At 40.6% G+C, this 24,839-nt stretch overlaps 1 protein-coding gene across 1 annotated transcript in view; it reads right to left on the bottom strand.

Moving 5' to 3' along the window:
- The window catches only part of LOC125454115 (low-density lipoprotein receptor-related protein 1-like), a 1,886,982-nt gene that overhangs the window by 123,902 nt on the left and 1,738,241 nt on the right, over nt 1-24,839 (bottom strand). Inside the window, exons 70-71 of the mRNA XM_048534492.2 lie at nt 11,736-11,865; nt 5,758-5,880 (exon numbers count right to left, since the gene is read on the bottom strand). Of these exons, the coding sequence (XP_048390449.1) occupies nt 5,758-5,880; nt 11,736-11,865 (253 nt within the window). The remainder of the gene's footprint in view (nt 1-5,757; nt 5,881-11,735; nt 11,866-24,839) is intronic.

Consider the following 24,839-nt stretch of genomic DNA (forward strand, 5'->3'; position numbering starts at 1 on the left):
GTCTCCTCTGCATGTAGTAATTCTGCAATTCTATGCTATATTAGTATGCTTGCGGCACTAAAGAAAACTGATTAAATGTGGTATATAATGAAAGAAGTTACTTAGGAATTCCCTTTACCTTCAATTGACGGCGCCATTGCTGCCAATTTACCACCAATAGCCACCAAGTCATGAATTTAAGTCACTTAGCGGACTTTTTTTTTGTTTTGAAGATGTGTTACATAAAACATTAATTTGTAATGCAATTGTCCAGACATATGTACATCTTTAGCATTTTAAAGAGAGTGTTTTTCATAGCAAAGGCAACCACAGTAAAAATGTTGCATTTATGAAGAAAACAAGCTGCCCAATTGAAACTGAGTCTACAACACTTTTAGAGGGAAATCGTATGATCTGGTTTGTGGCTGTGAAATACATTAGTTTTGAACACTCAAACAGAACTTATAAGGAGGACAGCCTTTGCCCGTGATGGGAGTCAGTTACCTTAACTGACTAGATGGCTGGTTTGTGATGAAGAATGAGGCTAACAGCATGGGTTCAAGTCCTGCACAAGCTAAGGTTACCATGAAGCTTCTGCCTTCTCAACCTTGCCTTCTCGCCTGAGGTGTGTGACCCTCAGGTTAAACTCACCGACAGTTCTCTCTCCGCTATGGTCTTCCGGGATTATGGTGACTTAACCTTTACCTTCCTCTGAATCTACACTCATCAAGATTTGTGAATTTAAAACCCACAGAAAAGACTACCTCACTGCAATCCAAGACCTCTTCAAGGAAAAGTCTGAATTTATACTAATGTTTGCAGAAACAGGGAATTCAACTACCCATAACTGAATCAGAGATTGAGCCTCGCAGTAATAACCTGCATGGAAAGTGACATGGCTGCAGCTCAGCATTTGAACAATTTCTGAATATTCTTTTTCTGAATGTAATTGTTGTTTGCCAAAATTCTTTCAAGGTAAAACTCCGCAGAAAGAAATCTGCAGAGTTTTACATGTTGTGTCAGGCTTTGGAGCAGATTATGTGAGTGAATACATGTTTTATTCTTCAAGAAGAATAGTTGGACATAATTGCATCTTTCAACATTTTATTAGTTTGTTTTTTGGCTTTGTTTGAGTATAACATTTGCAATAAAGGAAAGAAGGAACCTGGTGATTTGTTTCTGACACCGGGCTACACATGAGCAGGTCTGGGAAATGAAGGAACTAAAGACAGTTTCCAGCACTTAAATAAGCAGGAGAGAGAGAACCCTGCGATTTTCACCAGTACCTAAATAAGTGAGAGGTGTGAACACAGAGACAGTCACCAGGTGAGAGTGGAGCTGGACACCAGATAAAACAAGAAACAAAAACAAAGTTGGTGGAAAACCTTTTGGTTTTTACCAGATAAAACGATATAAGGTGAGGAGAAAGAAATCTAAGATTGACGTTACAAGAAAGTCATAAGCTGATTAGTTGTTGGGCAGAGATAGTAGGAACTGCAGAATCTGAGATAACAAGTTGTAGAGCTGGATGAACACAGCAGGCCAAGCAGCATCAGAGGGGCAGGAAGGCTGACGTTTTGGGCCTAGACCTGCTGTGTTCATCCAGCTCTACGCCTTGTTATCTCTAGTTGTTGAGCAGGTTCTGTTTGGGATTGTGATTTAATCTCAGTAGTTTCCAAGCAAATATACATTTCTAAAGTAACACAGGGTGAGAAAGAATTAATAGGTTCAAAAATATGGAGCAGATTTCTGAATAAGGACAAATAACTTCTACTTTCTAATATCCTCCAGTTTATAATGAATACGACAAGAATAAGGTTAAAATATGTTAAAGTAATTAAATCTACAGTAAGTCAAGTAACTGAAAAGTATAAATTAAGGTATGGCACAGCTGCTCGACAAATGCCCATCCTGTGGCATGAAAAAGTTGAGGGTTCTTCTTGTGACTAGATGAGTCTACGTGCAGGAAGTGGCATTGACTGCACTAGTATGAACTCCATATTTTAGGAGTTGAGCATCAAGAAGAGTAGCTGGGTCATATTAATGAGACAGGGAACTACGTGGAAACCTCGTTCAGAGAGGTGGTCACACCGGAACTTCGGACCAAGCAGATAGAGGATGAGTTATCACCAAGCTGTCTAAGAGAAACAGGCAGGTAGTGCCAAACTCCCCAAGAGTTCCTGCTTACTGATTACTTTTCCATTCTGGATAATGGTGAGGGCAATGAATCCTTGAAGGAATTGAGCAGGAATCAAGCCTTTGGCGCCATGAGTGCCTCAGCTATACAGGAGGGAAGCAAGAGGAATAGAGGGGCAGAACTGACAGGGGATTCCTTTTCAGGGAACACATAACAATTTCTGCCTTTGTCAATCTGACTTCAGGATTGCATGTTGCCTTTTTGGTTGGACATTCTTTTGGTGATCCACATTGGTACTAATGGCAATGGACAGGAAGAGAGATGTGGCCTTGCAGTTAGAATTTAGGGAGTTAGGTACAACATTAGTAATAGCAAGCAGGATCTTGAGAGTAGTAATCTCCAGGTTGCTCCCAGTGCAAGATGCAAGTGAGTACAGAAAGAGGAAGATAAGAGGGATGCATGTGTGGCTGGAAAGATGATGCAAGAGAGACAACATTAGATGTTTGGACTGGCTCTGGGAAGATGGCACCTGTACAAGTTGAATTCATTACATTGAACAAAGCTGGGACTAAATTCCTCCTGACGCATTTTACTAGAGCTGTCAGGGAGGGATCAAACTATCTCAACAGAAGTACAGAAACCAGGATAGAATATTAGAAATTAATAACAGGAACCATGACATACTGGGAGCTAGTACTAAAATAGAAAAGAAAAACTTAAAAAGTGGAGTCAAAGTAAGGTAGTAAAGTAATGAGCTCGAAGTCAGGATTCAACTGCACGTATATGAATGCACAAGGTATAGTTAAACAGAGACTTGGTTGAAGGAAGGGCTGAATGTGGAATTTTCCTGGTTTCAAATGGTTCAGAAAAGATAGGAAAGTAAAACAAAAAGAAAGAGCGGTAGTGTTTTTGGTTAAGCAAAATAATTGCAGTGCTGAGGAAAGAGGATATTTTAGAGGGATCAAGGAAATAATCAAGGGTAAGAGATAATGGGAACTGCAGATGCTGGAGAATCCAAGATATCAAAGTGTGAAGCTGGATGAACACAGCAGGCCAAGCAGCATCACAGGAGCACAAAAGCTGATGGTTCGGGCCTAGACCCTTCATCAGAGAGGGTCCTCTCTGATGAAGGGTCTAGGCCTGAAAAGTCAGCTTTTGTGTTCCTGAGATGCTGCTTGGCCTGCTGTGTTCATCCAGCTTCACACTTTATTATCGAGGAAATAATCAATTTGGCTAATACTAAAGAATAACAAGGGTACAATAACATTATTTGGTGCAACGTATAAACCCATAAGACAAAGGTAAAGTCACCATGGTTCTTGTGGGCCATAGGACAGCCCTCTGATTGGGGAGATGACTGATGGGGCTTTAACCTGAGGGTCACCACACCTCAGGCAAGATGAGAGGTTGAGAAAGCAAGTTCCGTATGGTAACCTCAGGCAGTGTAAGAATTGAATCCATTTGCATCACAAACCAGTTATCTAGCTAACTGAGTTAATTGACTTTAATTATGTATGCTGACCAGGGCAGGCGTAGCGTTATGGATAGCAATGGACAAGCGTTACTAGATAGTGTTCAAAGCCAGAAATCACACATCACCAGGTTATAGTCCAACAGGTTTATTTGAAAACACAAGCTATTGGAGCGTAACAAACCCTTCATCAGGTGAAGTGAGAAGGAAGCACGCAGAGTACAGAACTTATAAGTAAATGATCAAAGGATCAATGAACTGATGAGGATGTACTGCTAGAACTGATTGTTGGGAATGAGGTGTGCCAAGTGACCATGATGAAACATTTCAGTGAACAGGGAAAATTACAGTAGTCAATTCAAAGTTATAATACTGAAATGACAGAGAATAGATTCAAATGGGTCAAGAACAGAGCTGAGCCAGATAGACTAGAACCAAAGTTTGGAGGGAAAAACTGTATCTGAACAATGGAGTATCTTCAATGAAGAGGTGGTTCAGGCAAAGCCAGAGTATATTCCTCCAAAAGGGAAAGGTAGAAGAAACAGATCTTAAGATCCCGTAAAAAATAAATTGCAGAAGTGTGGTAAAGGGAGGAATCAGGTCAGTTGGGACGAAAAAGGAGATTTATACATTGTGGCAAGAGGGATGTCTGAGGCATTCAATGGAAATCTTGCATTTGTCGTTACTCGCAAGGCAGATACTACACAGGGCATGGTGAATGAGAAGGAAATTCATTTATGAGAGGAATTTATAATTCATACAAAGGAATTGTTGGATAAACTGTCTGTACTTCTTATTGACAAGGTATCTGAACAGGATGAGATGCATCCGATGATATTTAAGGAAATGAGAATGGAAATTACAGAGACAACGACAATTATCTTCGACTTTCTGTAAATTTGTATGTATTGTCAGAGGTTTATAGTATTACAAACATTACACCCATTTTCAAGAAAAGTTGTTAAGATTGAGCCAGCAGTAACAAAGTAGTCAGTTTTACTTCACCAGCAGGAAATTTCCAGGAACAATTTTTTTCAGGATAGGTTTCAGGAATTAATAACTGCACAGAAAACAAGTGCACATTGAGAGCCAAAATGGATTTATTAAGGGAACCTTTTATTTAAATAATTTGCTGGAGTTCTTTGGAATGTTAACAAAAGAGGGAGAAACCGTCCCCACTTACAGACGGATCAAGAACTAAAGGACACTCTTTTAAAATGTTTTGTCAAAGAAGTAAGTTCAAGGTGAGAAAAGTCAATTTCATACAGAAAAATATTAGGGTGTGAAATACCCTGCCTGGAAATGTGGTGGAAGCAGCTTCAGTTGAGGCATTCAAGAGGACATTAGAACAGAATCCTTACAGTGTGGAAGCAGGTCCTTTGGGCCATTGAGTCCACATTGACCATCCAAAGAGCATTCCACCAAGACCCAAACCCGATCCTGTGAACATGCATTTCCCATGGCTAATCCATCTAATCTACACATCTCTTGACACTATGGGCAATTTAGCATGGCCAATCCACCTAATCTGCACATCCTTAGACTGTGGGTCAAAACCAGAGTACCCAGAGGAAACGCACACAGACACAGGGAGAATGTGCAAACTCCACACAGATAGTCGTCAGAGGCTAGAATCGAACTTGATTCCCTGGTGCTGTAATGTAGCAGTGTTAATCAGTCAGCCACCATGCCAATTATTAAAATAGAGATAATGTATAGAAAATTGTAGCAGACTGGGACAAAGTTAAAATGCTCATAGAACTAGTGCAGACAGAATGAGTCGAATCGCCTCCTTCTGCACTGTAGCAATTCTGTGATTCTGTGATAGATAGTCTAACAAAAATAAGTGGTAATAGCACCTCCATTTTGGAGTGTGAACTCTACTGTGGCCAGTGGAGAACCAGGACAGAAAGGGATCATTCTTGTAACTTGGTCATTGCAATAATGACATCATTACTAAGCCACAACCTCTCAAAATATCCATATCTTCCCCTATTGTGCCATGCAGGCACTGAGGAATTTCAAGCACAGAGAAAACCCATTAGATTTAAGCATGGTTATCTTGATTTTATTCAATCAATCTCACTTACCAGATCATCTAATATATCATTATTTATTTTCTCTCTAAAGCTGTACAGGGCATAGAATTTAAAAGAACTTGATAATATACCACATGTTTCTGGGTTCTCATCTGAGTTATCTCCACAGTCATCCTCTCCATCACACAGCCAGGATCGAAGTTTACAAAGTGTATTGTTACATTGGAATTCATCTATGTTGCAGGTTGTTTTCACTAGAAAACAGGAGTATTAATCAATTTGATTTTCAAATTCATATAACTCGTATAGCACATATCGGTTCATCAACATTAATGCAGACATGTCAAGTATGAGTAACTCAATGGTCTCATTCATTTATAGGTCCATTTTAGTCTAGTTTACTCTCTTCCAGTTTCATATCGTCATTGATTTGCCGGCCAAGCGTATTTGCTCTTCATGGCAAACTCCTTACTGTTTTTATAACATTAGCTATGGCAAGAAATAAATATGACATGCTCAATATCTTTAAATAAAGTCTTTATATAAAATTTAACGTTGTTTCTGTGGTAGTGAAAAATCAGCCTCATGTCACATTCCCTTTTTTTAACATTTACTTACTTGGATACACACAGAATTCCTTACCATGTAGAAACAGGCCCTTTGGCCCAAGAAGCCCACACCAAACCTCAGAGCAACGCACCTAAACACATCCCCCTGTAACCCACATAATCTAAACATCCCTGAATGCTACGGGCAATGTAGCATGGACACTTCACCTAGCCTGCACACCTTTGGACTGTGGGAGGTAACGAGCGCACCCGGAGGAAATCCATGCAGACACGGGGAGAATGTGCAAACTCCACACAGACAGTCGCCCCAGGGTGGAATCAAACCTGGGTCCCTGGTGCTGTGAAGCAGCAGTGCTAAACACTGAGACACCGTGTTGTCCTTTCAAGCTTGTTCTGGGCTTGTGCTGGGAGTTGGGTGCGCAAGGTACTGGGCGAGTTCAGAATTTGTGTGAGCATGAGGCCTAGGAGATTTAAACTAGGTCTGTGGAAGTTCTGAGGAAGGGTCACCGGATCTGAAACGTTAACTCTGCTTTTTCCTTCACAGATCTGCCAGACCTGCTGAGCTTTTCCAGCAACTTTGTTTTTGTTTGGAATATTGCGAGCAGGTTTGGACCCCATATCTAAGGAAGGACAAGCTGGTGTTTGATGGGGTCCAGAGGAGGTTTACAAAAATGATCCTGGGGATGAAGAGCTGTCATTTGAGGAGCATTTAAGGATTTGGGGTCTATACTCAATGGAATTTAGAAGAATGAGGGATCTGAAAGAAATTTATAGAATACTGAGAAGCCTGGATTGATTGGACTGCTTGTAGCGGTGATGGAGACTGAAATCTTCATAACTTTAAAGAAGTATTTAGTTGTGCGCTTCGCCATGACAATACACATGAAGCTATGTATGAAGTGCGAGAAATAGGATTACAATAGTTAGGTTCTTATTTATGGCCAGCTCAGACTCAATAGGCTGAGGAGCCTTTTTCTATGCTGTAGATCTTTACGATTCTACAACTCGTAGCTTAACAAGGATTTCAGTCCATTATATTTGGACGGGGGGTGACCTGTTTATTTCTTTTAGGCAAGGGCAAATTAAGAGAAGGCAGTTACAACAGTGTTCATTACCTTCGCCTCATATCATTTTCAATTATCTGTTGGAAGATCAATGTACATGTTTCTCAACAAATATTCCTATTTTAGAGGCATCTATTGTATGGAAGTATATATAATAGAGTTTACATGGTATACATGTGTACAAATGGTTTTCTGGGCTGGTCAGCTTTTCTGCTATTTCTTATTATTGTTTACACTTTTATGCCTTAAAAATAACAGTGAGTCCACACTGTTTCTATTTCACACTGCTGTACTTCGGTGGTGTATCTGCTGCTGCCGACTTCCAGAACATGAACTCCTAATTTGTCACATTCTTGTTTACCATTCACTTAAGGACAATAACTGTGTTCCCAAAGCACCAGATGTAATCAGGAGGCCTGGAGACTTGGACTGTTGGCTGCCTCACTGGCAGAGGTATACATTGCTACTACTGAATGCGGACTGTGAGAGCACCCCCACCTGAAAGGCCTTCTGGAAATTATGGGAACACCATCATCTCCAAGCCACATTCCTTCTGATTCTGAAGAATATCACTGTTTAGAGTGAAACGGTCATAGAGTCATATAGAATGGAAACAGACTCTTTGGTCCAACTAGTGCACACCAAAATGTTCCCAAACCAAACTGATGACCAAACTTTTCTGATGAAGGGTCTAGGCCTGAAACATCAGCTTTTGTGCTCCTAAGATGCTGCTCAGCCTGCTGTGTTCATCCAGCTTCACACTTTGTTATCTCGGATTCTCCAGCATCTGCAGTTCCCATTATCTCTGATCCCAAACCAAACTAGTCCTAGTGGCCTGCATTTTGCTCATATCCTTCCAAAGCTTTACTATTCATGTACTTATTCAAATGTCTTTTAAATGTTGTAACTGTACCTTCATCAGCCACTGCATCTGGCAGTTCATTCCACATATGAACCACACTCTGTGTAAAAAGGTTGCCCCTCATGTCCCTTTTAAATCTTTCTCCTCTCACCTTAAATCCATGTCCCCCTGCTTTGAAGTCCTCTATTCTAGGAAAAAAGCCTTTGCTATTCACCTTATTTCTACCCCTCATGATTTTATAAACTTCTATAAGGTCACCCCTCAACCTCCTACGCTCCGATGAAAAATGCCTCAATCTTTATGACTGTAACCTTCATTCACGGAAACATCCTGATCAATATATTCTAAACCATCTCCGATTTAATAATATCCTTCATATAACAGAGTGGCCAGAACTATACACAGTACTTCAGAAGAGGCCTCACCAATGTCCTGTACAACCTCAATGTATGTCCCAACTCCTTTACTCAAATATCTGAGTAGCACTGTTGCAGGGTCAAAATCCTGGCAACAATGTGGGCAAACAAACACCAAATGAACTGCAGTTGTTCAAGAAGATGGCTCATGGCCTCCTTCTCAAGAGCAATTGAAGATGAGATGTATCTGTTGGCCCAGCCAGTTCACATCCTTTGAAAGAATAAAATAAAACACATTTTATAATGTTTTGGAGGAGAACAGGCTCCACACAATGGTCTGCAGCTAAAGTTGTGGCCTACAGATTATTATGTCTATGGTGGTGTGAGACTTGAAAGAAAGGCTTTGTGGGAATGTGGCAAGCTGCTTCCAAGAATTTGCTGGAGATTGGCCTCAGCAGAAGTTGCTGCCTGGATCTTGCTACTGGTCTATTCAGTCTGTCCACAGTTGGGTTCTTCACCTTGCAAACTAGTTGTCCACTGCTCTCAGATGGATGATTGCTACCTTTGATGACCCACTTCAGGCAAAGACTTCTGGATGCTGAAATACATTGGATTGCTGAAATACCCACACTAAAAAATTCTTAAATGAAGAAAAAGGAACTTAGGACGCTGGAAAAGAGAAATGAAAACAGAAATTGCTGTCAAAATTACATTGACTTTGCTTTCTCTCCACAGATGATGCTAGATCTGCTGAGTTTCTCACATAATTTCTGTCTTTGTTGCCAACATTTCCTACTAGCCGGATTTGAATTGATTTCTTTATTGTCACGTGTATTCATTACAAAATGAAAAGTGATGTTCTGTGTCACCACTCTCTAGCACCATCTTGAAACAAACCAAAATACAGAATATGTTCAATGCTGTCTCCACAGGACCAGGAAGATACCATCTATCTACGTCATGTGAAATAGCACAGTGTTGTAATTCCATAACAACTCTGCCAATAATTGAAACAAACATTCATTCAGTCGGACCTATTGAAGATGCATTAATGTTTAATTTTCAATCAAAGGACCCATTTATGTCACTTCAGATAATCTCAACTTTTGCTGAAGGCTTTAAACAAACATATTTGGATTGTGAACAACGTGGATCATGTTCAAGAATCAACAATAAGTAAAAAAAACATACATATTGCCTTTTACCTTGATTCGATTTTGAAACAAATTTCTCTACATTTAAATGGCCAAAATGCCTGAAAATCAAAGTCACTAGCTGTCCTTGTTGACCATCACCTGTCTGCAGGCTTTGACATTGTTGGCTACATTATCCTTGTTCAGACTAACTCGTCTGTTTTCCAGCTCTTTAACTCTGGCTTTGCTTGGTTCCACCACTCTGTAGCATATCTCCAGCAATGGTTTCTCTTCCCATTCCTGCACTGAAAGCTTAGAAAATTTCCTGAAGCAGATATGGTTTACCTGCTCATCTTGCTCATATACACACTGCCTCTTGGCATCACCATCCACTGACATAGGTTTATCTTCCTCAGATGTTCTCTGTTTTACCTCTCTATTACCCTCCTTACCCCTCTGTCAGTTTTGATATGGTAAATTACTAATTTTATACACAGTCATTGTCTCTGCTTTTGCCACAAACTGAAAGTAATTGAACAGGATTCTTGGACGATCTGAAAAGTTCACTTTGTTTCTCCCACCACATATGCTGCCAGGTCTACTGAGTATCCCGAATATTTTTTGATTGTACTTTGGTTTAGTAGTGTTCACTGTAGTTTGCTTTGTTTTTAGTTTTTTTTACCAAACTGCTTTAGCTATTTGACCCTGAGGCAAATTCTTAACTCCATTTCCTTTCTGTCAAACACCACCTACATGTATTATGATAGCAAAAAAAAGGTTATTTTCTTCCCAGATTTTTGCTGTACTATTAAAAGATTTTTTTTGAGATGTTGACTTGCACATCCGCCAATGTGGTATACTGCATCTGCTGTACCTATTGTGGCTCCCTCTACATTGGGGAAGCCAAGCGGAGGCTTGGGGGACCGCTTCGCAGAACACCTCCGCTCAGTTTGCAATAAACAACTGCACCTCCCAGTTGTGAATCATTTTAACTCCCCTTCCAATTCCTCAGACGACTTGTCCATCCTGGGCCTCCTGCAGTGCCACAATGATGCCACCCGAAGGAACAGCAGGAACAGCAACGCATATTCCGCTTGGGATCCCTGCAGCCCAATGGTATCAATGTGGATTTCACCAGCTTCAAAATCTCCCACTGCATCCCAAAACCAGCCCAGCTCGTCCCCGCCTGCCTAACCTGTTCTTCCTCTCATCTATCCCCTCCTCCCACCCCAAGCCGCACCTCCATTTCCTACCTACTGAAATCATCCCACCCCCTTGACCTGTCCGTCCTCCCCGGGCTGACCTATTCCCTCCCTGCTTCCCCACCCATACTCTCCTCTCCTCCTATCTTCTCCTCTGTCTATCTTTGGTCCTCCTCCCCCTCTCTCCGTATTTATTCCAGAATCCACTCCCCATCCCACTTTTCTGGCGAAGGGTCTAGGCCCAAAATGTCAGTTTTTGTGCTCCTAAGATGCTGCTTGGCCTGCTGTGTTCATCCAGCTCCACACTTTCTTATCTTAAACCCATTCATTGTTCCTTTTTGCAAATAATCCCAAAATTTTGTTTAGTCAGTTTGATTCTTTGCAATAACTAAGTATCCGGGCATCCATTGAACAAATGTCTTTGAAGATGTTTTCTTTAACTACGTAACCCAGGTTACAATGATTGGGAAAGCTCTTCACGCTAAATAATTTTCAAGGCATCAATAAAGGAATTGGGCAGATTATATTCTATGGGAAACCAAGGTAGTCCCATTAATGGCCGAGGGCTGTTTATGGACACAGATACATTAAGATAGTCACAAGAAGTTAAGATGTCCACTTTAAACAACATGCTAAATAAGCATGCTGAACAATTTCAACTTCTGTACGCAAGTAGCAGATAATGAGAAACACCTGGTTCTGAGGCATTCAAAGGCTATGCATTAAAATATTAACTAAGGACCTAACTTATGGCAACAGAATTTACTCAGCATAAAATGTCAAAGTAGAGTAATGAATTCATGGTAAAACAAAAATAAGCTTCACTAATATGGCAGTATATTCTAGTTGGGCACATAAGCTTTCTAACACCAGCTGGAAACCAACTGGGTAAAAATGAAGCAATGCTTAGCTGTTCCAGTTACCTTGTTCACAGGTTTCTTCATCACTGCCATCGAGACAATCAGTCTCCCCATCACAATGCCACCTGACAGGAATACAGTGTCCATGCTTACACTGGAATTGATCTTCTTTACATTTAATAACGCAGTCTTTCTGTTAATATAAATCACATGCAAGTTTTAGTTCAATAACATTTGTCACCAAAGGCATGTGGCTAATTACAGTGGAGCCAAAAATTACAAAACCATGTTGCCAATCATATGTTAACAGTCTGGAAATATTTATGACAGACAAAATGTGTTTCTCTTTCTTCCAAATATTTCACATAACCTTTGCTGGTTTATAAGAATAATCTATTTTGAGAGTGAGGTCTTGTTAGTGATCCAAGGAATTCTTTTAGCTAATAGTTTTGGTTTTCAACATTAGATATTTACAATTAATTACTAAAAGAATTTAAAACAAGAGAAAATTTCTTTAGAAGAAAAGTGTTTATATAAATTGGCACTTTCAATCATCAATGGTTGTTAAAGCAGAATAATTTATTTTATAGACGAAGTAAATGAAGAAAAATATCAACGAATAAAAAGCAAGCACGAGAGCGGGATTAAAGTAGATGGCTAAGTTATGTGGCACATCTGAATGTGTAGCATACTAAATTGACAATTTGCTGGGTTATCATTTGTAAAGTGCCATTGGTACTGAGATATCACACCATATACTGAACATACTGTGTGAGCCTATAGTGTCATAATCAAAGACCTATAAGGCGCATCACAGTTGAGCCTTTTATAAAGTTGATTTGAGATACATATTTTACACAGAGCTTATGCCTAAAGATGCGCGAGTTAGGTGGATTGGCCCAATTGTAGGGATGTTCGTTTGTTTGGGATGCTTTTCAGAGGGTAAGTGTGGATTCAATGGGCTGATTAGCCTGCTTCCACTCTGCAAGGATTCTATGATTCTATGAAATAAAGCTCGCAACAGGTAGCAGCCCATGAGCACACATACAGATAGTATGCATTGAATTCAGAATGAGAAATTCACAAAACACGTAGAGAAATTCTGCACAGGCTTATTTACGTGCAGTAATGCTTTTCTCATTTTCCACAGGAAACTTATTTTTGCAGCAAAGTAGCGACTACGAAGAATCACAGTATTTTATTTGAACATATCATTTTATTTAAGCATCAGCCATAATGTACTAAGTGATGGAATGAGTCATAGAGTCACACAGCACAGAAACCGACCCTTTGGTCCAACTCATCCACACCAACCAGACATCCCAATCTGACTTTGGCCCATTTGCTAGAATTTGACCCATTTAAAAAAAACTGATCAGTCAGGGAATAACAGATCCTGAATTCAAGCACGCTACTTCAGTGAGGTGTAACATGTGTTAAAAGTGTGTGTTAACATTTAGAGGGAATCGCATCTATGTATATCATCTGGCTAAAGCTTATGTATTTATTAGCCAACAGGGAAATTTCTCTTTCTTTGTTTTGACATGGTTTTTCTGTCCACTGATGCTGCTAGACCTGTTGAGTTTCTTCAGTACTTTCTGTATTAATTTCAGATCTCTAGCATTCACATATCTTGCCTTTATTATTCAACCTGTGTTTGTTGCCTCTTCCAATGTAGTGAAAGAAGTTGGGTATAAATTGTTGTCGCTCACCAGATAAGTAGTGAGGATGAAGCACTGTTTTGTCTTATGAAGAAAGATGGCTTAGTGGACTTGACTGTTAATCCAGAAACTCAGGCAATGTTCTGGGGACCTGAGTTTGAATCTCACCATGGCAACTGGTGGAATTTGAATTCAATAAATTTCTGGAATTAAAGAGTCTAATGGCAGGAATGAATCCATTGTCAATTGTCAGGGGAAAATTCCATCTGGTTCACTGCTGTCCTTTAGGGAAGGAAACTATCATCCTTACCTGGCCTGGACTACATGTGACTCCAGACCCACAATGATGTGGGCAATGAATGTTAGCCTAACCAGCAATGCCCTTATCCTCTGAATGAATTTTTAAAAATCCCTCCGAACCAATCTGGATGCCTTTTAACTGTTCTGAGCGTACCCACCTCCACCACCTCCTCTTGCAGCTCATACTATACATGCACCATCCACTGCATGACAAAGTTACCTGACAGGTCCATTTTAAATCTTTCCCCTCTCAGCCAAATCCTATGTCCTCTAGTCTTAGACTCCTGGGAAGAAGACCTTGGCTCTTTAACCTATCCATGTCCCTCATGATTTTTTTATAAACCTCCATCAGGTCACTTCTCAGCCACAGCCTCCAGCATTCCAGTGAGAGAAAAGCCCCAGTCTATTCACCCTCTCCCCATAACTAACTTACTAACTAACTACCCTCCCATTTAGGGCAGCATGGTGGCTCAGTGGTTAGCACTGCAGTCTCAAAGCGCCAGGGACCCGGGTTCGATTCCAGCCTCAGGTGACTGCTGTGTGGAGTTTGCACATTCTCCCCGTGTCTGTGTGGGTTTCCTCTGGGTGCTCTGGTTTCCTCCCACAGTCCAAAGATGTGCAGGCTAGGTGGACCGGCCATGCTAAATTGCCCGTACTGTTCAGGGGTGTATGGGTTATGGGGCATGGGTCTGGGTGGGATGTTTCAAGGGGTGATGTGGACTTGTTGGGCCAAGGGGCCTGTTTCCACACTGTAGGGAATCTAATCTAAAAACCACCAAGTCCCAGCAGCATTCTTGGAAATACTTTCTGCACCCTTTCAAGATTAGCAATGTCCTTCCTGTAGAACAGCAACCAGAATCATAGGCAGTATTCTAAAAGTGGCCTCACCAATGTCCCGTACAGCCACAAAACAACATCCCACGCCTAAACTGTCTCTAATTGCCACAACATATCCGTTAAAGTTCATGCGAATATGTAGTTCTTCATCTTCATGTGGAATGACTACAATTTTGAGGATTTATGAATAGTTCTTTCAAAATTCCAGTGCTCAAAAGTTAAAATATTCTAGATAAAGTCATGCTTGCCACACAGAAAAAGTTAATCAATTTAGAAAAAAAAAAGTTACATATGTAGCACAAAATGAGGTTTCTGCCTTCATTTCACCGTCTAGGAGTGACATGGGTTAGACTTCTACTTTAGGAATAATGAGTAATCTGGTAATTTGCATTCAAAAGGCACTGGTATATCACTGAATTTTTTTTGCTCAATTTCTAGTCAGATCATTTGCACATTGTCAAATATAAACTCTTCCATTCACCAGAGAAATTGCTACGGTTCAGGACATATCTTTTGTTAAAAATAATCATGATATAGTTGAATGTAACAATCCTGAACAAAAACAGAAGTTGCCGGGAAAGCTCAGCAGATATGGCAGCATCTGTGAAGAGAAATCAGAGTTAGTGCTTCGGATCCGGTGGCCCTTCACAGAACATAGAACATAGAACAATATAGCGCAGAACAGGCCCTTCGGCCCTCGATGTTGCACCAACCTGTGAACTAATCTAAGCTCCTCCCCCTACACTATCCCATCATTATCCATATGCTTATCCAAGGACTGTTTAAATGCCCCTAATGTGTCCTCAGAACGATTCTGATACATTTTTCCTTAAGACTCTTATGATAATGGTAAATACAGAACATCGATTTCCAACTTCCATCCTTACTACCTGAGACCTTGACAGACAATTTTTTTTTTCAAAAACAAGATAAATGCTGATTTAATTTAAAATAGTTATTGTGATTACTTGACACCAGACACAGGCAGGTTTTGTGGAAATAATATAAGATATACAAAACCTAACTGCAATGAACTTATTATTTCTTCCAAAGACAGTGCAACCAGACAATAATATGCGTAAAGATCGTATTTTGTTTAATTCTAAATGCATGATAAGTTTACATTCTGAGAGGTGAAAGGCTGTCCATGGAGTATTCAGCTTGGAGAAGCAAAAGGGAAGAGAAGGATGATGCAAAAGTGAAGATATCAACAACTGCTTTGAGTGGCTAAGCAGAGATGGAGGAAGAGATAGGGGTCAAAATTTTCCTGTTTTCAGATAAATTGTTTCATTCAGTGAGATTCATGGTACTAGCCCACAACGTGTTGGACTGTGCCACAGTGGTTAGCATGGCTGCCTCACAGTGCCAACAACCTGGGTTCAATTCCAGTCTTGGGAGATGGTTTGTGTGGAGTTTGAACAACCCTTCAACATGTCCTCTCTGAGCGCAGATGTAACATTCACCCTGATTGGTAATGCGACTCCTCAAACTCTTTTATTTTCCTGTCTGATAAAAGGCAACAAAACCCTGGGAATGTTGAGCAGCCAATCCTGTCCCTCTCTGTCATGGCCACAACCTCATCATCCGATATAATGTTCCAGGCTCTAAGGTCATCTGTCTTACATTTAATACTCCATGTATTGAAATGAACACACTTTAGCCCATTCATACCATAATGTTCAATTACATGTCTCTGCCTGTCTTTTGTTTCTGATTTCCTCTCCAAAGATCTACCTTCTCCTTAATCCCTGCAAATCTAGTTTAAATCCTCCCGAGTAGCACAAGCTAACCTCCCAATGGGGATAATGTTTCCCCTCCTGTTTAGGTGCAACCCATCACTCTTGTACAGGTCACACTTGCCGCAGAGGAGGTCTCAATGATCCAAGAACCTGAAACGCTGTCCCAAGCTCCAGCCCCTGAGCCATCTGACCTGAATAAGTAACAAAATTCTTGTTTATTCATTTAAAAAAAAGCTTTGTAATTCAACTTCTTTAATTTTATCCACTTTATAACATGTTAATTGAAGTATAATCACTCCTTACTAAAAAACAAAAAATAAATAAAACTTAAGTAACAACTGAAAACCCTCTTGTGAGGCAGTGGCATTGCCCTTCTGCTGTACCAGGAAGTCCCACCTGCTCCAGAGGTGCATAATAATATCTATGAACATTTTGATTAGAAAAATAGGTTAAATAAAAATAAAATTTATGCATTGCAACCGATTAAGAGTGGGTGACAAAGTGAGGAGCCAATTCCTCTTCCGCACTGGCTCACAGCGTAATTTTAAGTCAGTGAAAGCATCTTTCTAAAAGCTAGTTTAATTTGTGTACAGTAGTTATTTTCCTAGTAAATTAGTTACTTCCACAAATCTGTATTTGAAGAGATTGGCTGAAGATCTGCAAATGATGGCAATTAGCTAAAATTAACTCTGGATGTGTATTAGTTTTGTTGGTAAAGGTGGTTCCCAGTTCAACTTATTTTCTGAGTCATTGCAAAAGATCATGGTAACATGATTTGTGGTGAGTTTAACTTGTGTTTTAAGTTATGTAATATTTTGGGCAAATTGTCCTCGGAGCGCTACCCACCAAAACAAATAGAGAATGAGAGGGGACAGGTAATTTTCAAAAGCAGCAAATGTAATGTGTGGGAAAAAAATTTCACATGAGTAGGTCGGGGCTGGAAATCACTGCCTGCAAGTGTGGTTGAGGTGGGTTCAAATGAGGCATTCAAGAGTGTAAGGGATGATTATTGAAATACAAACAATCTTCAGGCTTGTGGGGAAGGACAGGCAAGTAGCATTGAGTCATAATGCTTATTCAGAGAGCCAGTGCAGACATAGTGGGCAAAATGGCGTCTTTATGAAAAGAACGAAGAACGAAGAAAATTACAACACAGGAACAGGCCCTTCAGGCCTCCAAGCCTGCGCCAATCCAGAGCCTCTATCTAAACCTATTGCTTATTTTCCAAGAATCTGTATCCCTCTGCTCCCTGCCCATTCATGTATCTGTCTAGGTACATCTTAAATGATGCTTTCGTGGCCGCCTCTACTTCCTTCACTGGCAACACGTTCCAGGTACCCACCACCCTCTGTGTAAAAAACTTTCCACGCATACCTCCCTTAAACTATTCCTCTCTCACCTTGAAATCTTGACCCCTAGTAATTGAGTCCCCCACTCTGGGAAAAAGCTTCTTGCTATCCACCCTGTCAATACCTCTCATGATTTTGTAGACTTCAATCAGGTCTCCCCTTCAACCACAGTCTTTCTAATGTAAATAATACTAATCTATTCAACCTCTCTTCATAGCTAGCGCCCTCTGTACCAGGCAACATCCTGGTGAATCTCCTCTGCACGCTCTCCAAAGCATCCACATCCTTTTGGTAATGTGGTGACTAGAACTGGATGCAGCATTCCAAATGTGGCTGAACCAAATCCTATATACCTGTAACATGACCTGCTAACACTTGTGCTCAATATCCCATCCAATGAATGAAAGCATGCCATATATCTTCTTGACCACTCGATTGACCTGCATTGCCACACTCAGAGTGCAATGGACTTGGACACCCAGATCTCTCTGTGCATCCATTTTCCCCAGGGCTTTTCCATTTACCATGTAGCTTGCTCTTGAACTGGAGCTTCTGAAATGCATCACCTCACATTTGTCTGGATTGAACTCCATCTGCCATTTCCCTGTTCAAATCTCTAAACTTTCTATATTCTGCTGCATTCTCTGACAGTCCCCTTCACTATCTGCTACTCCACCAATCTTTGTGACATCTGCAACCTGCTAATCAGACCATCCTCACCTTCCTCCAGATCGTTTATATATATCACAAACAACAGTAGTCCCAACACAGATCCTTTGGAACACAACTGGTCACAGTTCTCCATTTTGAGAAACTCCCTTCCACTATAAGTCTCTGTCTCCTGTTGCCCAGCCAGCTCTCTATCCATTGAGCTAGTACACCCTGGGCACCATGCGACTTCACTTTCTCCATCAGCTTACCATAGGGAGCCTTATTAAATGCCAATGTATATGACATCTTGCATATTAAATTCCATGTATGTGACATCTACAGCCCCTCCCTCATCTATCAACTTTATTACTTCCTCAAAGAATTCTATCAAGTTGGTAAGACATGGCCTTCCCTGCACAAAACCATGTTGCCTATCACTCATAAGCCCATTTTCTTCTAAATGTAAATAGATCCTATCCCTCAGTATCTTCTCCAGCAGCCTCCCCATCACTGACATCAGGCTCACCGGTCTGTAGCTTCCTGGATTATCCTTGTTACCCTTCTTAAACAAGGGGACAATATCAGCAATTCTCCAATCCTCCAAGACCTCACCTGTGCTCAAGGATGCTGCAAAGGCATCTTTTAAGGCCCCAGCTATTTCCTATCTCGCTTCCCTCATTGGCCTGGGATAGATCCCATCCGGACCTGGGGATTTGTCCATTTAGAATATCCAACACTTCCCCTCTGCTTATGCCAACTTGACCTAGAGTAATCAGACATCTATTCTTAACCTCAACATCCATCATGTCCCTGTCCTCGATGAATACCGACGCAAAGTACTCATTAAGAATCTCATTCATTTTCTCTGACTCACTGCCCAAATATATCAGTTCACTCACCTTCCCAGAGTGAAATTCGAATGCTCCCACTCAGCTCTGCTCCTGAAATGAAGAAATTACCTTCGCAGCAGGCCCCTGGTCCTTGCTGTCACTGCTCCCACTGCTGCTGCAAAAATGGGGGCCGTTGATACCACGAGGTAAGTATTTAAAGGAAGAACTTACCTTCACGCCAGGCCCCTGGTCCTCGGTCTCACCACTCCCACTGCTGCTGCATTGTAACCTTTCTGTAAAACCCTGCCCCATATGTTCATCACATTTTTAAGCAAAGAGGAATCTGCTATCTTTGGGCTAATACCTGCCTTTTACACATTTCAGCTGGTCTCTTATCTATTTTACTTTAAATTGGCTTAGACTCAGAATTCCATCTAAGTTGTCTCCTTTGAAGGACTTAGAGAGCTCTAGCTCTAGCCAATTCTCTAGCATTTGGATTTAGCCTACAGTGTTTCTTCTGTGTCAATTTCTGTGTTTTAATATTTCTCTTTTGGCTTGATGACTGGAGCTAGCATTCAAGCTCTATTTTGATGAGAGTACTCTAAGTTTTAACATGATATCTCCAAAATTGATTCAACTTATTAAACAAACTGGTCCAGCATTCCATTAATTTTTGTCAATTGCTGTGTAACAGTGGCTGCGAATGTCAAGTGTCACATCTGTCACTAACTCTAAATCACTTCCAATTTCTTCCTTAGCTATTTCAACACCATAAATAGGATAAATGTGCTGCCAATTTTTTCCTCAAATCTGCAATAAATTACATTTAACTGCTCTGAATTTCATTTACTAGAGAGATGACTTCTTATACATTTTATTGAGATCATTTTGTTGTTCTCTGGCTCCTGTATACTCAACATCCAACTTGGACTGCTTCGGTTTTATTTTGCCTGTAATTTTGACCAATTCAATTTGGATCGATTCCAATATTCACTGTTTGAACTTTGAAACACCAAGAATGAACTATTCTTGCACTTGTATGTCACTCTGTAAATATATAATTGATTATCATTCCAGGTCAGGTTTTCATTTCTCCGCCTGTCTCCTCCTTGAAGATACTCTTAAATATCTACCTATTTGACTAGCTTTCAGTATCTGACCTAATATATATTTCCATCAGACTGGGAGTGGAATAAATCACTGACCCAATGGTCTTTGTCCACCAATCAAGAATAACAAGGCGAGTATGATTACTCCACATTCCTGTCCACCTTTGATAATCTATCACCTCCCCATTCGTCAAAGAATTCACTGACACATCTCTGTCTCCACCACCTTTTGAGAGGAGAGTTCCAAACACTCACAACACTGTATAAGAAATAAACATTCTCCTCATCTCTGTCTTAGATGGGTAACCCTTTATTTCTAAACAGTGATCCCTCATTCTAAAAATCACTGATAGAAGAAAATATCCTTTCCATGTGCATCCTGTCAAGGCCCATCAGGATCTTATATGTTTCAATTCATCATCTCTCATTCTTCTAAACTCCAGCAGACACAAATCCAGTCTGTCCAACCTCCTCATATTTCATCACAAGACCATTCACTTATCCAAAATACTTGACGAGTAGACCTTCCAATAGCTGCTTCCAATTGCATTTACATCCTTCCTTAAATTAAGAGACCAATACTGTACATAATACTCCAGATGTGATCTCCCCAATGCTTTGAATAGCTGAAGCATATTATCTGTACTTTTGTATTCAAATCCCTTTGCAATAAATTGCAACATTCTATTAGCTTTCCTAAGTTCTTGTGGTTTAACCTGTTGTATTTCAGGCTCTAAGACATTCAGACACCTCTGCTTCTAATAGCTTTGGGATCTTTCATCATCTTGCTAATATGTGCCTTTTTAAATTTCCTGTCAAAGTGGACAATTTTACAGTATCCAACATTATACACAGTTTGATCAATTACAGTTTAGAGCTCTTCGCAGCCTCTTTATGCCCTCTTTGTGAATTTCATTGTATGGTTCAATGTCAATTTCTTTAATAAGACTCCTGAGAAATGCATTATGACATTTTATTTACTTTAAAGGTGTTATTTTAATGCATATTGTTGCTGAGAATGAACATTACATTCTGTTGGAACTTAATCACAGCAGCATTCATGGAGAGGTAGCAAGCTAACGTTTCAAATCTAGACGACTGATGACAGACCTTTGAGGGAAAAGTCACCCAAACTTGTGCTCCGAGGAAGGGTTACCAGATCCAAAACGTTAACTCTGATTTTCTTCCTCATAGATGCTACCAGGCCTGCTGAGCTTTTCCAGTAACTTCTGTTTTTGTTTGTGATTCCCAGCACTTTTTGTTTTCAATACAGATTCCAGCATCTGCAGTAATTTGCCTTCATGTGGACTTTCTCAATGTTATATGAAATTACAGTATACCACATTATACCTCAAAGGGACTGTGATGGATGCCAAACAGGTTGTCCCTTTCTGAAGCTATGCTACTGCTAATTAAAAATCTATCTCACAAGTAACCTGCACATCCACTCTTGCTGATCAGTTCTAAAAGTGAAAAGCTCAGCTTTGGCAGGTGTGTGAATGGGCAATAGTGAAATACTTCAATGCAATGAAAAGTCATAAGTGGCCAAACCAGTACGACCTATTCTTTCTAAAGGTGAAAATTCTTTTGTATTAATTGCCATTGGCAGGTGCTTAATGGGCATTATTTTATCATGTTACCTTTCAAATTATGGGTCTTCTATTTGTCTACTGAGTCTTACTCAGCATTTATCAATCATCATATCATTTCAACCACCTCTACATAAATCCATTCCATATTTCTTTTCGTATCACTGGATCTCAGTGATTACCTTCCTGGATGATCCCATCAGCTAGATAGGTAATGTGGGAAATAATGAGGCTCGTGACATGGTCTGTGGAATAGATCACTTAAAACATGGTATACTAGTCTAGACAAACAATAACACTGAATTCTGAATGTCGACATTCAAACTACTGAATATCAGTGGCAATTAATGGAGGACATGGGTCATGTACAGTAGAAATAAAATTGGGAACTTCCCCCATTTGATGTCTTTTCAGGAAACCTGACTGAATTCAGTGATCATTTGCAAAATAGCAGATCTTCCCCTGAATCAAGGAAACTGACATGGAAATTCCATCCATCGTGAGCTGCCAGACAATTAGAGGTCGGTAGACATTCATTGTTTAACAATGTCATCAGGGAGCTGATGGTTACCCCTGCTGAAGCACCCACCTAAGGCTGAGACTCTCAGACAACAAGGTTTGGTTTGAATAGATGATTGAATGATTTATTTATTGTCACATATATCATGAATATACAGTGAAAAGTGCTTTGTCACTACAATTCAGCACTATTTTGAGTGACAATAAGAATAAAAAGAAACTACTTAAATAAGAGTTCAGCTTTTGTTCAAATTGGTATTTCAAACAAGGCTTCAGGGCTTCTGTGAGGTCTCCACAAGGTGTCCTGGTTCTCAAGGGGTCCTCTTACAAGAATGGTAATGATGACACCAAAGCCTCAGGTGACCCTGGCTTGGATGCCATCTCACTGACACTGCCAAGGCACCGCACTCTGCCTATCGCTGCCGGGAGTCCATACTCCAGGTACCCCACCATTGCCAAAAGTCCACACTCGGGGCCTACTACCACCAGGTGTCCAGGCTTCTGGCCTACTGCCATCAGGACTCTAGGCTCCAGGCCTTCTGCGGCCAGGAATCCAGACTCCGGATGTATCATCACCAGGAGTCTCTGCTCCGGACACTGCATCGACTAAGAGTCCAGGCTCCATGCCTACTGCTGTAAGAGTTCAGGCTCTGGGCCTTATGCTGTTAGGAGTCTCAGTCCATGCGACCAAGGCTGCAGCCACCCCCATGGACAGCACACCAGCCTCAAAGATAAAGAAGAAAAGAAGAAGAAACAAAAAAAATCAAAAGTACATCAGTGAAAACAATGCTGCCAGTGTGGAGCGGAAGGCTCTGAAGAGGCTGAACACTACCTCCTCAGAAGTTACTTCTTGGAAAATAAGTATCATTCTGATAAATGTGCACTGGTCTCTTTTAAGACCAATCTATCCTTGCTAAAGCATGGTGCCAGGAGCTGCAGTCAGCACTCTTTGTATCTCTCCCTATTTATTGCAGAACCTCCACCCCTTCCCCCATTTCTGAAGAAGTGCCCAGGCCTGGAACATCAGCTTTCCTGTTCCTATGATGCTGCTAGGTCTGCTGTGTTCATCCAGCTCTACACCTTGTTATCTCAGATTCTCCAGCATCTGCAGTACCTGCAGCGTCCAATCTTTTTAGAGCTGAATCATTACTGCAGCTATTGAAAGGCATCCCCTTAAAAGTCCAGGTAGCTTTCACACACCGATGATCTAATGTTCTTGGTGGGCCCATGGATTTTAATACACACCCATTGCCCTTGTGTAGTCCTGTGGAAATGAGAAGCCCATCAATCAGGTAAAGTGGGACTACTACCTCGTGTTTCTGTACAATGACCCTCTAGGACACCAAGGCTCGATAGGAAAGGCAGGTTGCCTGAGAATAAAGGCATCATAGTTGCTGCCAGCTAGTTGCATCCTTCTTTGCTGTTGGCCATTCCGTGCTTCCAAAATAATTGTTAAAAGAATGATTGGAGAGAAGATTTTTTTTGGCAGTGAATTGTGATTTAGAACACACTGCCTGACAGAATTAGGTTCAATCAAACATTTTGAAAGGGAGAACTGAAAAAACACTTGGAAAGAGAGAGGAAATTCAGGGCCAGGGAAAGATTAGATAAGGAGTCTAATCAGATTGCACTGTCAAAGCGCTGGCACAGGTAATGATGGGCTGAATGGCCATCTCTAAGCTGTATGATTAAATGACGTTTTTATTCTCTGACTGGCTAATAGGTAACTGGCTGTAGCCTATAAAGGACCCACAGTTCGGGTGGCATGGTGGTTCAATTCCAGTTGAGTGACTATCTTGTGTGGAGTTTGCACATTCTCCCCTTGTCTTTGTGGGTTTCCTCCAGGTGCTCCAGTTTCCTCTCAGAGTCCAAGGATGTGTAGATTAGGTGGATTGTCCATGCTAAATTACCCGTAATGTCCAGGGATGTGTGGGCTAGGTGATTTAACCATGACCATTGCAGAATTACAAGGATAGGGTGGGTCTGGGTGGGATGCTTTTCAGAGGGTTAGTGTGGACTCAATGGGCTGAACAGTGTGCTTCCACACTGTGGGGATTCTATAATTTGAAATAGAATATTGGTACATGTATGTATTTATATCAATTTTAAATTACATGGCTTTAGGGTGACTATACCATGAATTTCCACAGCAGTTACAGCGACTAAATGTATGCTGTTGGTATCATTCTGTTTTACATGGCAGACAACTCAGTTAACCAACCAGCACATTTATTGGCTATTATAATGAAATATACGGTGTGACGATCAATGATATTACCCGAGTCTACATCAAATGACTGGTGCGATTTTGATTATTCTTTAGAAAAGACAAAATAAAACCTACCAGCAAAATAACATTTAATAAGTTATTAATAATGTTTGTATTGACACATTTACTGATTTATGCAATAAATAATTTCATTTTGCATGAGTGAATGGAAATAAACAGTGCATTCCAGTGACCAGAGGATACAAGTGCTTCAGACATTGACAAACATTGCTGCCAGCTTGAAAGATTGCTCAGAACTTACATCATGGAATGATTAACAGATACTGAATGTTAATTACCTATCCATGCCACAT

The sequence above is a fragment of the Stegostoma tigrinum genome, chromosome 7 (assembly GCF_030684315.1).
Source record: "Stegostoma tigrinum isolate sSteTig4 chromosome 7, sSteTig4.hap1, whole genome shotgun sequence".
In the NCBI taxonomy this organism is placed as follows: domain Eukaryota; kingdom Metazoa; phylum Chordata; class Chondrichthyes; order Orectolobiformes; family Stegostomatidae; genus Stegostoma; species Stegostoma tigrinum.